The 14,124-nt window shown below is 39.1% G+C and overlaps 1 protein-coding gene across 3 annotated transcripts in view; it reads left to right on the plus strand.

Moving 5' to 3' along the window:
* PINX1 (PIN2 (TERF1) interacting telomerase inhibitor 1) overlaps positions 1–13,102 on the plus strand; it is an 82,360-nt gene extending 69,258 nt beyond the window's left edge. For 2 of the 3 annotated variants that reach the window (XM_036888961.2, XM_036888962.2), the window contains exon 7: positions 12,387–13,102. In XM_036888961.2, coding sequence (XP_036744856.2) covers positions 12,387–12,860 — 474 coding nt within the window. In that variant the 3' untranslated portion in view covers positions 12,861–13,102. The remainder of the gene's footprint in view (positions 1–12,386) is intronic. The other variant, XM_057505015.1, reaches the window with a different exon arrangement.
* The last annotated feature ends 1,022 nt before the right edge of the window (positions 13,103–14,124 follow it).

Here is a 14,124-nt window from a genome sequence, read left to right on the forward strand (position 1 = left end):
GAAAGCTGAGGCTGGGCTTCTGCAGCCGTAGTCTGAAGGGACTGTTAGCATCTCCCCTGGGAGCCTCACCAGGTCAAGCCAAAGACTCCGCCAACCTTGACATCCTCGTCAGTCATCTGAGTCCTCAGAGGCCGAGAGCTTCGGCTTCCCTGAACCTCACTCTGCCACAGTTCCCGCGATGTTACATATTGGCCTCCATTTAAGGTTTCATTGAAAGAATGGCTTGCAGAGCTAAACTATGAAAAAGTCACTGTGTAGCCCTACTTCCTTGTTTTGCCAGTTATTCTCTTTGAGGCCGGGAAAGGCTTTAAGGCCCAGACTTGGCCAAGATCACACATTACATCTGATGTGAACCCAGGTGGTTGTTGCCTCTGCTATAGTGAATTCAACACCTTTTCTTTCTGTCCTTTGGTAGCTGATACTTTACACCAGTGCCACTCAGAGTATGGTCCCCAGACCAGCCTTTGACAAGGGAAGAATTGAGAGTAAGCAGTTAGAAACTTTGAAAGTTGTTTCATAAGTTAATTTCTACAAATTGGAACTTAGGTTTTATATGTCTTTTTTTAAATTTCATTTCCCTGATACTTTTAAAAAATATTTATTTATTTATTTAGGTATTACAAAAACCTTGACCTGCAGTGGATTGGGAATTAAAAAAAAAAATTGGCCCATCACTCCTGGTAGTTCGAGAAGCGTCGTGGCGTAGGGCGTTGCGTCTCCACAGAGGTTGAGCCAGTTAGGGCCTATAAACGAGAGGCGGGTCTTGCTTCAAGGAACCTTTTTGGATTCTGGGCAGGTAGGGAAGTAGTATTACTTGTTCTTTTTCCCTTAAACTTTTAATATCTTCCTTGCTTATAAAATAAAATAATTATTATAGCTTATGTGAAATTAATAGATTATACATTTAATATATAAGAGGGATTATATATTTAATAACAGTAATAATGTTTATTTTTTATGAGCCCTTTGGAATTGTAATCTCAATTTAATTGATTAGGGGTTTTGTTGAATGGAGTTGTTTTATAGTTGAATTTCTTGTTTAGTTTCTGTATATCCTAAAAATAAATTTTCCTGATATATTATTTCTTTTAATTTTTAATTCTTATTGTGCTGAGAACACTTACATGAGATCTATCCAGACCATATTTTTAATTTTTATTTTTTTACAGTCTGTCATCCCTAGCACAAGAGCTCTCATTTGGGCCCCTCCCAGTTGGGTAAATAGTAGCTGCTCAGTGGATCTTTATGAGAGACTAGATGGCCAAGTCATTGGACCTCAGCCTCCTGAAGGTCTTATTTTATATAATTTACTTTTATTACATGACTCAATGAGTTCGGAATTTAATTTATTCTTACTAACTAAATATCCTGTAAATGTAGAATTATTTTGCCCTACCAAGTTTACCCCTAAAGGTATTTTTTAAAATTTTCTTTCTACTTCTTAGATTTCTAGTCAGTTAAAAAGAGTTTGTAAATATTTATCTCATATGGTATACAAGAACTGAGAGAGGAGACTCTTTTTTCACGATGTCATTTGCCTAAATTGATTTACTTTTCTCTTAAAATTAATCTTGACTATCCCAGATAACTATTCATACTCTATTCCTAGCTTCAAAATACTAGGTTCTCTGAACTCTTCCAACAGTGCTCTGCTTTCTGTAATAAGGAGCCTAAATTTGAGTTTTCAGGATTCTAAGCCATTTTCAAGTCTTCCTGTGGAGTAAAGATGGAAGAGACAGACCCTCTATTAGGAGCTGCTTCTGTTCGTTGAGGTTCAGGTACTAGCCTTCAGCTACCTATAGAAACTACTCGTCCTGTCACCAGACAGCCGCGAAGAGAACCAGCTGACCTAGAATTATAAAGTACAGTCAGTTTGGATTATTTTTAGCCTTCATTCAAAGGACTTGGTGCCTATGTCACATTGATCACTTCTAGCTTTGGAGAAGCCCCGTTTGTCTGGCACTGGCCAGTGTGTCGTGAAATGTTGTCACATGAGTCACCCAACTTCCCAAACCTTAGGACCTTTCTGGGAGGCAGGAAACCCGCTCCTTTTTTTCTTTCCCCTCTTTTCCCCCAGAGGCTGTATGACTCTCATCAGGAGTTCTGATGTCAGTTACTTGAGAAGTTGTTGCCATAGACAACCATCCTTTTAAAACATGTTCATGTCGCTTTTCCTAATGAGTGGTGATCCAAGCAGCTGACAAGGAAATGGAAAGAAAGAAAATGAATGGCTTTGTTAGCATCGGCCTTCATACGGGGGGATTCGGCATTGTTTGTATTTCCCTACTGTTGTCCAGTGAAAAGGAAGATCCTTTGTGCCTTCCAGTCCACCATTATCTCTGAGATGACTGGCTCATTTGTCTGAGTTTGTAGATTCCAAGCAAAGTTCTAAGGCCTAAATATTAGAAAATTAGCTCTGTATGCATGTGGGACATGGAGAATTCTCTTTGATGTCGGATCACTTCATAATCAAACTTCTTCCTTAACTACCATCCTTTGTTACTTGAATTCAGGCAGCAGTTGGCAGCCTGTCTGCCCCTCACTGGTGTAATTTAGGAAGGTAGCAAGAAGCTGAGACTAAGAACTTCATCAAAACCCAAATCCCTCCAATTCCATATCTGTGTGTGTGTGTGTGTGTGTGTGTGTGTGTGTGTACTTCAAAAGCACCTAACACTTCCAAAAAGCAGATCATATTTCATAATAAATATATCCATTCATTTATTCATTCAACAAATATTTACTTAACATTTATTATGTTTACTTATATACCAGAGAAAAAACAAATTTTCACAAATTTTTTACTGATGGAATTCAAACCATTATTTATGGACACTGATAATTTGAAGTTCACATAATTCTCACTTGTCAGGAAATACTCTTCTTTTGATTTTTTTCTTCAACCTTTTAAAATATAAAAAGCATTCTTAGCTTGCGAGGTGTATAGGCGTCAGCAGCAAGCCGGATTGGCCCACAGGCCCTTATTTGCCAACCCTGGTCTAGAGAGAACCCTCCTGGAACCCCTGCAGAGTTGGCCTTCAATAGATCTCATGGGTTCCTAGAGTATGTTTGCATGTGCATACCACACACACACACACACACACATACACAATTTCTATAGCTGTCTTCCAGTTGAGTTGCTGCATAATTCTAGTTCAGTTATTATACTTACTATTTTTAACCCATTTCATATCAAAACTTCCCTTCAATCACAGAGTTTTTATATTTGTTTTAACTCTTGTGATGCTTGCTAATACTAACATGACTGTGTTTCCCAGGTGGAGTCCCTATGGCTGGTTATTATTGAGACTCTGTGTGTTTAGCCTGACTCCAGATGTGAGTGATGCTTATCTTGGGAACACACACACACACACACACACACACACAATTTCACACTTAAGTAAGTTTTCTGTGAGTGCAAAAATAGCTCTTTGTCAATAAAACACTGAATGTTTTCAATTATATGGAAACCAAAAAGGTGCCATAGGAAGCAAGAAAAGAGATGCTGAAATAGTAGCACAGTTCCTGCTTCCTAAGTGTTATCGCTGCTTAGCTTAACCTATGGAGGCAAACCCATTTTGATGACTCCCTAGAATCAGAAACTTCCTCAGGTTGTATTTTCAGCTCTAGTTATGACATGGGCTGCACCTTAGCAGCATGCTACCAGGACCTTCATGCAGGACTTTCTCAGAAGGAAAGGCCGTGCCTCTGATGTGCCCTAGGATCCTCTTCCTCTCCCACCTTGTCTTTTGATGGCAAGAACAGTTCAACCTACTCAGGCTATTTTATTGCTTATGTTCAGCCACTCCCACAGCATGAATGTGACAGTTCCCATACAACACAGCATCTGACTTTTTTCAGATTTTCCCAGCAGGGGCCTGTGGTAACATGTGGAATAATAGACAGAAGAGAAGTGTATGGATAGTTTGAGCTCTGCATCTGTAAAGACCAGAGGGAGTAATTGGCTGATCACACTAAAGGGCACTCAGATGTGCCTTGCAGTAGTTAGAGAAGCAGTTTGCATCATGAGAGCAAGTGGCATCTGATTAGAAAGGACTGGTTTCATCTGGACGGAAAGAGTACCCACTGCAAATGATGGCTTTCTCTTTCCTTTTTACCTCTCCAACTCCCATCAGCCATTGGCCCTGCCTGACATGCAGGTGAATCTCCACCGAACCTGTGTTGACAGATACCAAGCCTGTGGCTCAGTGGTGGTGGTGAGAGCCCTCCCCAGCCGTGATCTGCTTGGTGTCTTTTGGGCTGGCTGTCTTTGGGCACTCACTCTACTTTTGTTCCTCAGTAGAGAGGAAGTGCTGAATACAAATGAAATAGAAATGGTCTCTTCCCTCAAGGAACTTATAATTTCCTTGGGAAGATACTTTCAAAGCAGATAATACAATACCAGAAAGTAGAAGTAACTAATAGCTAGTCATAGATAATAAATGAGAGAAGGGCTTCCACAGGGATCAGACTCGTTGAAAGGAGGCAGTTCTGCACTTGATCTTTGAGAAAGTGATGCTCATGGCTACATAAAGGATCTGGACCAACACTGTAGGCCAGATGTGAGTGCCTGCATCGGCCCATTCCACCCCTCTCCTGGCCCAGGGATTAGTGCATACACATCCCAGCATTACCGTCATCTTGGCACGTCAAGAAATCACTTAATACCTGAATCTATCTCTGTCCAGAGTGGATGGGTGCGGTTTTTACCTCTGAAGAGTGTCCTGTTGAAAATTTCAGAAAAGATATAAAATGTTCTTTCAAACCATTCAGTTGTCAAGCTTTCTTAACCCTTCACAGGCTAATCCAGCACAGGCTGAGGACAGACAGGCTGGGGTAGAAGTGAGCTTTTGTTTGTCAGAAGCAATAGCTATCGGAGCTAATGACCCCAATTGCTAAATCCATTACTCTTCAGCCCTGGGTGTCTACTTTTTCCTTCGATGAGAAAACTTCATTGAAGGATTACTATTGTACTATGATCTCCATGTCTTTACTTGGAAACCAAAAGATTTCAATCATCTTGTCACTCAAGATCAGCAGTGACATTTGAGGGAAAGGCTGGTGAGCTGAAAGGCTTTGCCGTTGAAACCTCATCCCTGGACATGGTATGTTTATCATAAATAGTAAGATTTTATGTTTATGGTGCATTTGTCCCAGGCACCCCACTTTGACCCAAACTGCTTCATTTCCCTGCCCCAAAGATACTAACAACCTTCTTCTGAGAATAAGAAAGAGAATCCTCTTTATTTGGGCATTTTACTGTTACTCCATCTTGGTATCCACGTTTGAATGACCCAGACCTGTGAACCCAGAAGAGCTTGAGCAGACAGCTCACTGAGCTGCAAAGTCTCGACAGAGAGCACCTAAAAGAAACAAAGAACAAACCATAATTCCATAGACATTTGAGAAAAGTTGACATGCATCATTTTGGGCACCTGTCTTTCAGGACCCTGAGACAATGGGAGTATATTATAATTTATATCTTAAGCATTTTTCTTTGCAAGGCTTGTTTCCTTTGCATTCATTCTTCCCTGCCACCTCTAATCCCAGCAGTAAGTCGGAATGGCAAGATAAATTAGGGCCTTAAGATTCTCCAGCTCTCATAGTCATGGCTCACAGTATACAGTCATGAGCCACGTGAATCCACCTACTGCTGACGAGAAAACTGAGGTAAGGCAAGTTACACCTGCCACACCATGACATCACCAGTGCCCACACCAGAAGCATCAGGTGGAGGTTGTCTGACATCTGTCCAGGAGGGCGTCTTGTGTTAAATGGAGGATCGGACTTGGCTTTTCCGTCTGCTTTAAAACACTCATACTTTGTCAAGTCAATTTATATGCTAATTTGACAAATTATGAAACTTTTAAGCCTGGCGTTTTATTTATATGAATTACAAGCTATTAAGAGAGTTTTTTTTTTTTTCTGTTTAAATAGTAGTAGTTATTTCTGGTGACATTTTTCCTACATGAAACTTTCGCATCAGTTAACTTCTGCCCTCATCAAAGTTGAGCATGGACTGTAGTCCCTGGATTATGTGACCAATTGACACAGATTTCAGTGTTAAGATGATTTCTGAAGAGTGAAACACAGTAACAAGTGAGTCAGTGTGATGCAAGCTAGAAGTTAGGATGCCTGGCTGTCTTGGGGCCAAATCCCAATACCGCCTGTTCCCCCCATGAGACCTTCTGCATACTAAGTGCTTGGAGTCTCAGTTTCTACCTCTGTAAAAGGCACAGAATGTCTCTCCTCAGGTTACTGTGAGAGTCACATGAGATGACATGTGATAGTAAGTGACTGGCCCATTGGAGGCATCCGTGACATGGTCTCTGCTTCCTGTACTACACCCAGGTCAAGTTTCCTTACATGACTGAACTGGGCTCTTGTGGCTTTAACCCAGGTTCCGTGAAGTAGGGAACAGGTCCCTCTGAGACTAACCCACAGAGTACTTACTGATTGGATAGAAAGTAAGGCCCTAGCTGTCCTTTGCAAAAATTGTCAAAAGTGTTTTGAACACATGCTGTAGTATATGTATTTAGCTCTGCAAGAAATGAGAAGACTCTGAGGTTTTCTGACAACAGGCAAGATTAACCTGTGGAACAATTTTTCAAAACAATACAAGAAACTGTTTAATTTTATGTTTTAAAAAGAATGGCTTCTGAAAAACAGGGAAATACTTCAAGATTTTAAATGTGCCTTTGGGTCTTTCTTATTAATTTATGAAAGGGAAGGTAGAACAATAGATAATATCATGACTTTAGGGAGCTATGTAAAAAACTTTTGTTAATTCCCTTATCATTTCCCCTCCTCACTCACTGACTTTTCTTCGAAGGGCTTCTTCATCGTAGGCCTACCGCCTGGTCCTGGACATGCAGTTACATTTGACATGTCCCCACCCCAGCCGAGTGAGGAGGAGGCATGTGAACAGACAGGGAGACCATGATCAGCAAAAATCTTGGGGGTGGGGGGTTCCATAGGACAGAGCCCTAGTTCCCACATAAATGGACTTTCCAACCTTTCATTGTACCCACAAGAAAGCCTACTTTTCTCTTTGCATATGCCATTTCTAAACAGTTACTAAAACTCTTGGCATTCAAGCAGAACTTAAAGACTCTCAGACTATGGAGGTCTAAAAACCAAGGGAGAGGTTGCCCAGTTACCCATTCCAGAAGCCCACCACATTCTCAGTTCCAGCTCGGTAGGAGCATTAACATTTTCCCTCTGCCTTTTGGAAACACAAATTCAGGGCGTGTGAAGATCATGGAGATTTCCAAGCCAAGGTATATAAAAAGAGAAACTTCAAAACCATAAGTACAAATGGGAATTTAAAGCCATTTTTAAAAGTTTGAGCTTCTTACCACCTTTCTTAGAAGTCTTGAGATGATTTCAAGGACTTAGGTTTAAAATAGATTAATATTCCATTTATTTGTCACTCCAGTTTTTTAAATTTATTTTAGTTTCTATGTAGACACAGTTCTTTTACATGAATTCTTAAAAATTAGTCAGTACAAAATAGTATCTGGCTCTTTTAGCTCTTCCCAGTGGTGTTACTGGACCTGCGCTCTGGATGCATGCTTTCTTATAGATGGTGTACAAATATTTTTACCCTGGGTAGACGTAGGTACAGTGGTATCATTTCTGCTTCGTGGCTTCACAGTAGGGGTGGTAGTTTTCTGTGACCTGAGCTCATTTCTGCTGCCTGCTGATCCTGCCTCACTGTACCTTCTCTGTTCTCATGGATCGGAGAGGAATGGCCAGCCCAAAAGTCTCAGAGGTAAGTCAATCTTAGACCTCAGGGGACCTTAGAAATCACCTAATTTAACCTATTTATTTGACTTGATTAGGTAACTGAGAGCCCAGGGAAGTTAAGGGATTTACCTCCATTAGTTAGCAGAAAAAATTGGAATGTAAAAAAAAAAAAGACAGTTTTCCTGAATCCCTAATCTTTAATCAGATGTTTGGTAAGATAATTAGTTAACCATACATCCCTTGGTAGTATTCTGTATAGAACTGCAAGTTTTCAAGTTATTTGTAAATTTATTTTACTAGTTTTTAGAACACTTAGCAAAATTGTGCATTCTCAAAACTTACTAAGCAGTGAAAGTCACATTCGGTATTACAGATTTTTTTCTTTTGGGGTTGTATTGTGTCTTTAACAGAAATAACCACTTGTTTCTGTTTCAGAATACTCAAAAGTAACTGGTGGTGTCCTAAGTACTTGTTCACTTTGAAGTAGAGATCAGATATGAAAAGTATTAGTTTCCTTGGAAAGGTGTACATTTTTCATATTCATGGCCAAGAATATAGAAATAGGGATTATAATTTCTACATAGTAAAGCCAGTGTTCTGATTTATAAAATCATAAAATATGTATTTATGAAATATGAGTCCTGGGCATTGTTCCTACAGGAATAGATTTGCATCCAATTCCTCCTTTGTTTCCATGGTTTTTAAAAAAGATACATTCTTGTAGCATGGGAGGGTGGCTGCCCCTGGCATGGAACAGTCTCCCCAGCAAGTCAGTGTTTTGCCTACGCTTTCCTGGGGATAAATAGGATTTAGGTCCTGGCACCTCTCTTGCTTGTCTTCATGCCCTGCTAAGCATGGTGAGCAGTGGCCCATGGTTATTAAAATCCTTATCACCATAGGAGTTGATTAGGAGCATAGTTATTTTCTGAGATTAGAAAGGCCCACTGAATTCAATAAGTGACTCAAAATGGTCTTGTATTTCCTAATAATTAAAAGTGTCATTAATACCAGCTATTATAGTTCCTGTGATTTAACTATTAAAAGCAGGAATTTGAAGGTAATAAATAGATGAGTAAGGTAAGGAGCCATAGACTATAACATGAATTTGAGTTCTTCAGACACAGATATATTCCCCAAGAGTTGGCCCACATAAGACAAACTCTTTTTATTGCCAGAAAACTAAATGAGACCTATTTTACATAAACAGGCCACCTTCACAGAGACTGTGCATGGCTATGTGCCCTTAAATGGAAGGCAAGACCTGTCTTGTCTACCAGACTGGGATTGGCTAGCACCAGGAGAGCCTTGAGAAGGTTTTTCATTGTGCTGTGCAAAATTTAAGCCCTTTTTCAACATTTGAAGAAAGAAAAATGACCTTGTATTATCTTTTGGGGCAGCTATTTTTAAAATTTTCTCAAAATTACCTAATGGGATTCCAGCCAAAATTGAATGCTAATAGATAACATTCAACATCTTCCCAAAACTCAGTTGGTTTATTCCACATATTCTGCTTTTGCACTTAGAAATTTTAAAAATTGACTATATGATTGCATTTGTAGCACTGAGTAAAATTTTTCCTTTTCTTCAGATAAATACACAGAAGTAGAATTACTCTATTGTAGTGTATTGTAGCACTGAGGTTTATCTTGATGGACTAAGTGGCGATGTTGGTACGGTATCCTTTGGTGAAAGCTCTCTGGGACAGTGGCCACCCAAAGCCCAACTATCCTTTCATATAATATTGATTCTGCCAGAATTTAAAATGAGATGCTGCTTTGATTCCACTAAGCTGGTGTTTGTTTGAGTGTCACTGTATCAAGTAAATGCATGCTCCATTTGTATGTGTTGGTTTGCAATAAAGTTAGCTATAGAAGCTGAGCTTTGCCCACCAAGTTCAGAATAGTTTACAGAATCCTAATTTAGAAATTGTTTTTTTCAGAAAACTGCTTTTTCCTATAGTCTCTTCCTTTGCAAATAAGTGATAGGAAGGAAGAATCTAGGTAATTTTGAAAACCTAAGTTTAGCATTATGGTTTAATGACTTGATTATTTTATAAGTCTCTCTGGACAAAGTTATTCTAGACATTGACATCCATGTTGTTTCAAATGACAAGATTTCATTATTTTTTTTATGACTGAGCAATAGTCCCTTGTGTGTATCTATGTGTGTGTGTGTGTATACTACATCTTCCTTATCCATTCATCTATTGATGGACACTTAGGTTGCTTTCATCTTTGCTGTTGTAAGTAATGAAGTGATAAACATAGGGGTACATATATCTTTTCAAATGAGTGGTTCCCTTTCTACCACATCTTCACCAGCACTTGTTATTTCTCATCTTCTTGATATTAGCCATTCTGACAGGTGTGAGGTGCTATCTCACTATAGTTTTGATTTTCATTTCCCTGATGGTTAGTGATGTTTAGCATCTTTCCATGTGCCTGTTGGTCATCTCTGTATATCTTCTTCAGAATAAAAACATCTAGTTAGGTCCTCTGCCCATTGTTTGATTGGGTTGTTTATTTTTTTGGTGTTGAGTTGTGTGAGTTCTTTATATATTTTGGATATTAATCCTTATTGATAATATCATTTGCAAGTATCTTCTCCCATTTAGTAGGTTGCCTTTTTGTTTTGTTCACAACTTGCCTCACTATGCAAAAGCTTTTGAGTTTGAGGTAGTCCCACTTATTTATTTTTGCTTTTATTTCTCTTGCCTAAAGAAACAGATCTAAACCATACTGCTAAGACTGATGTCCAAGAGTTTGCTATTTTTTTTTTTAGGAGTTTTATAGTTTCTGGTCTTGTGTTTAGATCTTCAATACATTTGAGTTCATTTTTATATATGGTGTAAGAAAGTGGTCCAGTTTCATTCTTTTGCATGTAGCTGTCCAGTTTTCCCAGCACTATATTTTCTTTTTTTGTGGTGTCTGTCTGGTTTTGGTATTAGGGTAATGCTACAGTCATAGAAAGAATTTAGAAGCATTCCTTCCTCTTTAATTTTGTGGACTCATTTGAGAAATGTAGGTATTACCTTCTCTGTATGTGTTTGGTAGAATTGACCTTTGAAGCCATCTGGTCCTGGACTTTCATTTGTTGGGAGTTTTTTTTATTACTGATTCAATTTCATTACTTGTAATTGGTTGGTTCGATTTGCTATTTCTTCATGATTCAGACTTGGTAGGTTGTATGTTTTTAGGAACTCATCTATTTCTTATAGATGTCCAATTTATTGGCATATATAATAGTCTATTATAATCCTTTGTTTCTGTGGTGTCAGTTTTAACTTCTCTGTTATTTCTCTTTTTTTTTGTTTTTTGATGAGTCTGGCTAAAGGTTTATCAATTTTATTTATCTTTTCATTTCACTGATCTTTTATATTATCTTTTAGTCTCTTCATTTATTAACACTCTGCCCTTCATCATGTCCTTCCTTCTACTAACTTTGGCTTTGTTCTTTTTCTTTTAGATGTAAAGTTAGATTGTTTATTTGAGATTTTTCTTGTTTCTTGAGGTAGACTGGTATCATTATAAACCTCCCTTTTAGAACTGTTTTTGCTGTTTTGCAAAGATTTTAGAACAGTTTCCATTTTCATTTGTCTGAAGGAACGTTTTAATTTACTCTTTGATATTTTTCATTGATCATTGGTTGTTTATTACCATGTTGTTTAGTCTGTGTTTTTTCCAGTTTATTTTTTATAAACAGAATTCTATTTCCTTACAGTTGTGGTCAGAAAAGATGCCTAATATGATTTCAGTCTTCTTAACTTTATTGAGACTTGTTTTTCTGGCCTAACATGTGATCTGTCCTGGAGAATGTTCTGTGTGCACTTGAAAAGAATATATTCCAGTTTTGGATAGTATGTTCTGTATATATCTGTTAATTCAAGTCCATTTGGTTAAGTCCAAAGCCTCTGTTTTCTTACTGATTTTTTGTCTGGATGATCTACCCATTGATGTGAGTAGTGTGTTAAGGTCCCCTAATATTATGTATTATTGTCAGTTTCTCCCTTCATATCTGTTAATACCTGCTTTTATATGTAGGTGTTCCTTTGTTGGGTGCGTAGACAGTTGTTGAATGCACTTGCTGGATCAGTCCCTTAATCATGATGTAATGCCGTTCTTTGTCCTTGTTACAGTCTTTGTTTTAAAGTCTATTTTGTCTGCTGTAAGTATTGCTACCCCAGCTTTTTAAAAAATTTCCATTTACATGGAATATCTTTTCCCTCCCTTCACTTTCAGTCTGTGTCTTTAAGTCTGAAGTGAATCTCTTGTAGGCAGCACATAGATGGGTCTTGTTTTTTATCCATTCTATCACCTTCTTTTGAATGGAGCATGTGGTCCATTTACATTTAAAGTAATTATTGGTAGTGTGTACTCAGTGCCATTTTGTTAAATGTTTTCTGGTGGTTAGCTTCTGCCTGTTCCACCGGACGGTATACAATCAAAGCGTCTGGCTACATTACTTTATCTTTTGTAGTTCTGCTCTACCAGCGGGGGAAGAAAATGACAAGAGGGAAGCTGGCCCCTCAGCCTGATCTCCCAACGTCTGAGTGCCAGTGGCTCTAGGTGAAGTCGTCCTGGATGCTGTGAGGAGTGAATGGCTGATGGCTAATCTGTTTTAACCCTTTCCCCACACCTTAGGGTGATTCCAGCCCCGCTACTCCAGATGGGAATGAAACCTCCAGTACTACAACCAGTGCCTTCACCATCCAAGAATACTTTGCCAAGCGGATGGCAGAGCTAAAGAACAAGCCCCAGGTCACAGCTGCAGGGCCTGACTTCTCAGAGACCCAAGTGGAAAGGAAAAGGGAGAAAAAAAGAAAGAAAGAAGCAAAAGATAAAAATGTAGAGAATTACATGCAAACCAAGGCTAAGAAGAAGAGAGACCAAGTTGAGTGGCAGCTCAGAGACCATTGCTGGGATGAGAATTTTGATGCTTCTGCTGAGAACAGAAAGGATTGTGTGTGGCCACCTGAGGACCAAGACTTCACTGCAAAGTCCAAAAAAAGAAGAGAAAAGAAAAAACTACAAGAACAGCTTGAGGCAGCAGAGGATCCTATACTAGAAGAAGTACCAATAAAAAAGAAGAAGAAGAAGAAGAAGGATTCCAGATAGATTCCCTGGAGCCAGGGCCTTCTGACCACTCCAGTGTCAGGACACTACCAGAGCAAATACCTTTGGCCTGAAGTCAGAGCAGAGCTCGCCCCAGAGACTTTGTGTACATCCTCTGATGTGCCCGTGGATTGCCAAGGCCTGCCATCTCACCACATTTTTTTCTAAATCATATTCCTGGAAGAATTTTTTAATGTTCCAAATCATGTTTCTCATAAAGAAATAAATTTCTTTTTAGACTCTGAGCCCTTCAGCATGAGTGCTTGTTCACATTTTTTGCATACATCAAGTTGTCTGTGTGCACATGCATGTGTACCTGTACCACAGTCTATATTTGCTCTTTAACAGTGAATTGTGCTTCCTTCTGAAGGACTTAGTCTAATTAAAGGATTAAGAGGCAATAGTTTGGATTCAGATAGTTCTTTTTGTTCTTTAGCCAACCATACATTTTTGCCAAGTAAGTATAATATGAATACACTCCCAAATCCGATGGTTTGGTTTGGTTTGGTTTGGTTTGGTTTGGTTTGGTTTGGTTTGGTTCGGTTCGGTTCGGTTCGGTTCGGTTTGGTTTTGAAGGCAAAATTATTTTAATGACCTCTCTTCTACTAAGCAGTGGCAGCTGTGTATTCTGAGTCAAGTCTTCTTCCCAAGACTACAGAGTTCAAGAAGTGAACTGATTCTGGGGACAGTTTGACCTTCCAGCTCTCATAGGAAGCTTCTGTGTTCTCTCCCCAAGAGGAGGCAGTCGGATATATTTCAGTGTGGTGGGGCTTGAGAACAAACCCCCTAGAGTGGGCTCTGCTTACTTATAAAGATCAGGAGGTCCTCAGACGTTTCAAAAATACTGAGAATCTAAGGACATGAAATTAATTTCATCTGGAAATCAACCTCTAGATTGGGACCACCTTATAAAAGTTCTTAAAAGTGTAAATATTGTATATATATAGTAAAAGATACCTTTCAGTCCTGCTGAAACCAAATGGTGCCACCCCATGTGTGAATACTGACCTCTGCCACATCCTGGTGAGTCTCCCTCCATGCCAGCCAAATTCTCCCTGTGTTCACCCATATAACTTCAGACACCTTCACACCCTCTTTGACACAGAATGAGAAAGAAAATGCCTGCTAAGATTTGGAGATCCAGCCCTGTTACTTTCTCAGCCTGCTCCCCCTCATTTGCTTTCTTCATTCTCTTCATCTCTTACTTTTTTTCTTCTTCATCCTTATATCCTTTGACCCGTTCTTCCTTACTGTCTCTGTATTTGCA

The sequence above is a fragment of the Manis pentadactyla genome, chromosome 1, assembly GCF_030020395.1.
Source record: "Manis pentadactyla isolate mManPen7 chromosome 1, mManPen7.hap1, whole genome shotgun sequence".
NCBI lineage: Eukaryota > Metazoa > Chordata > Mammalia > Pholidota > Manidae > Manis > Manis pentadactyla.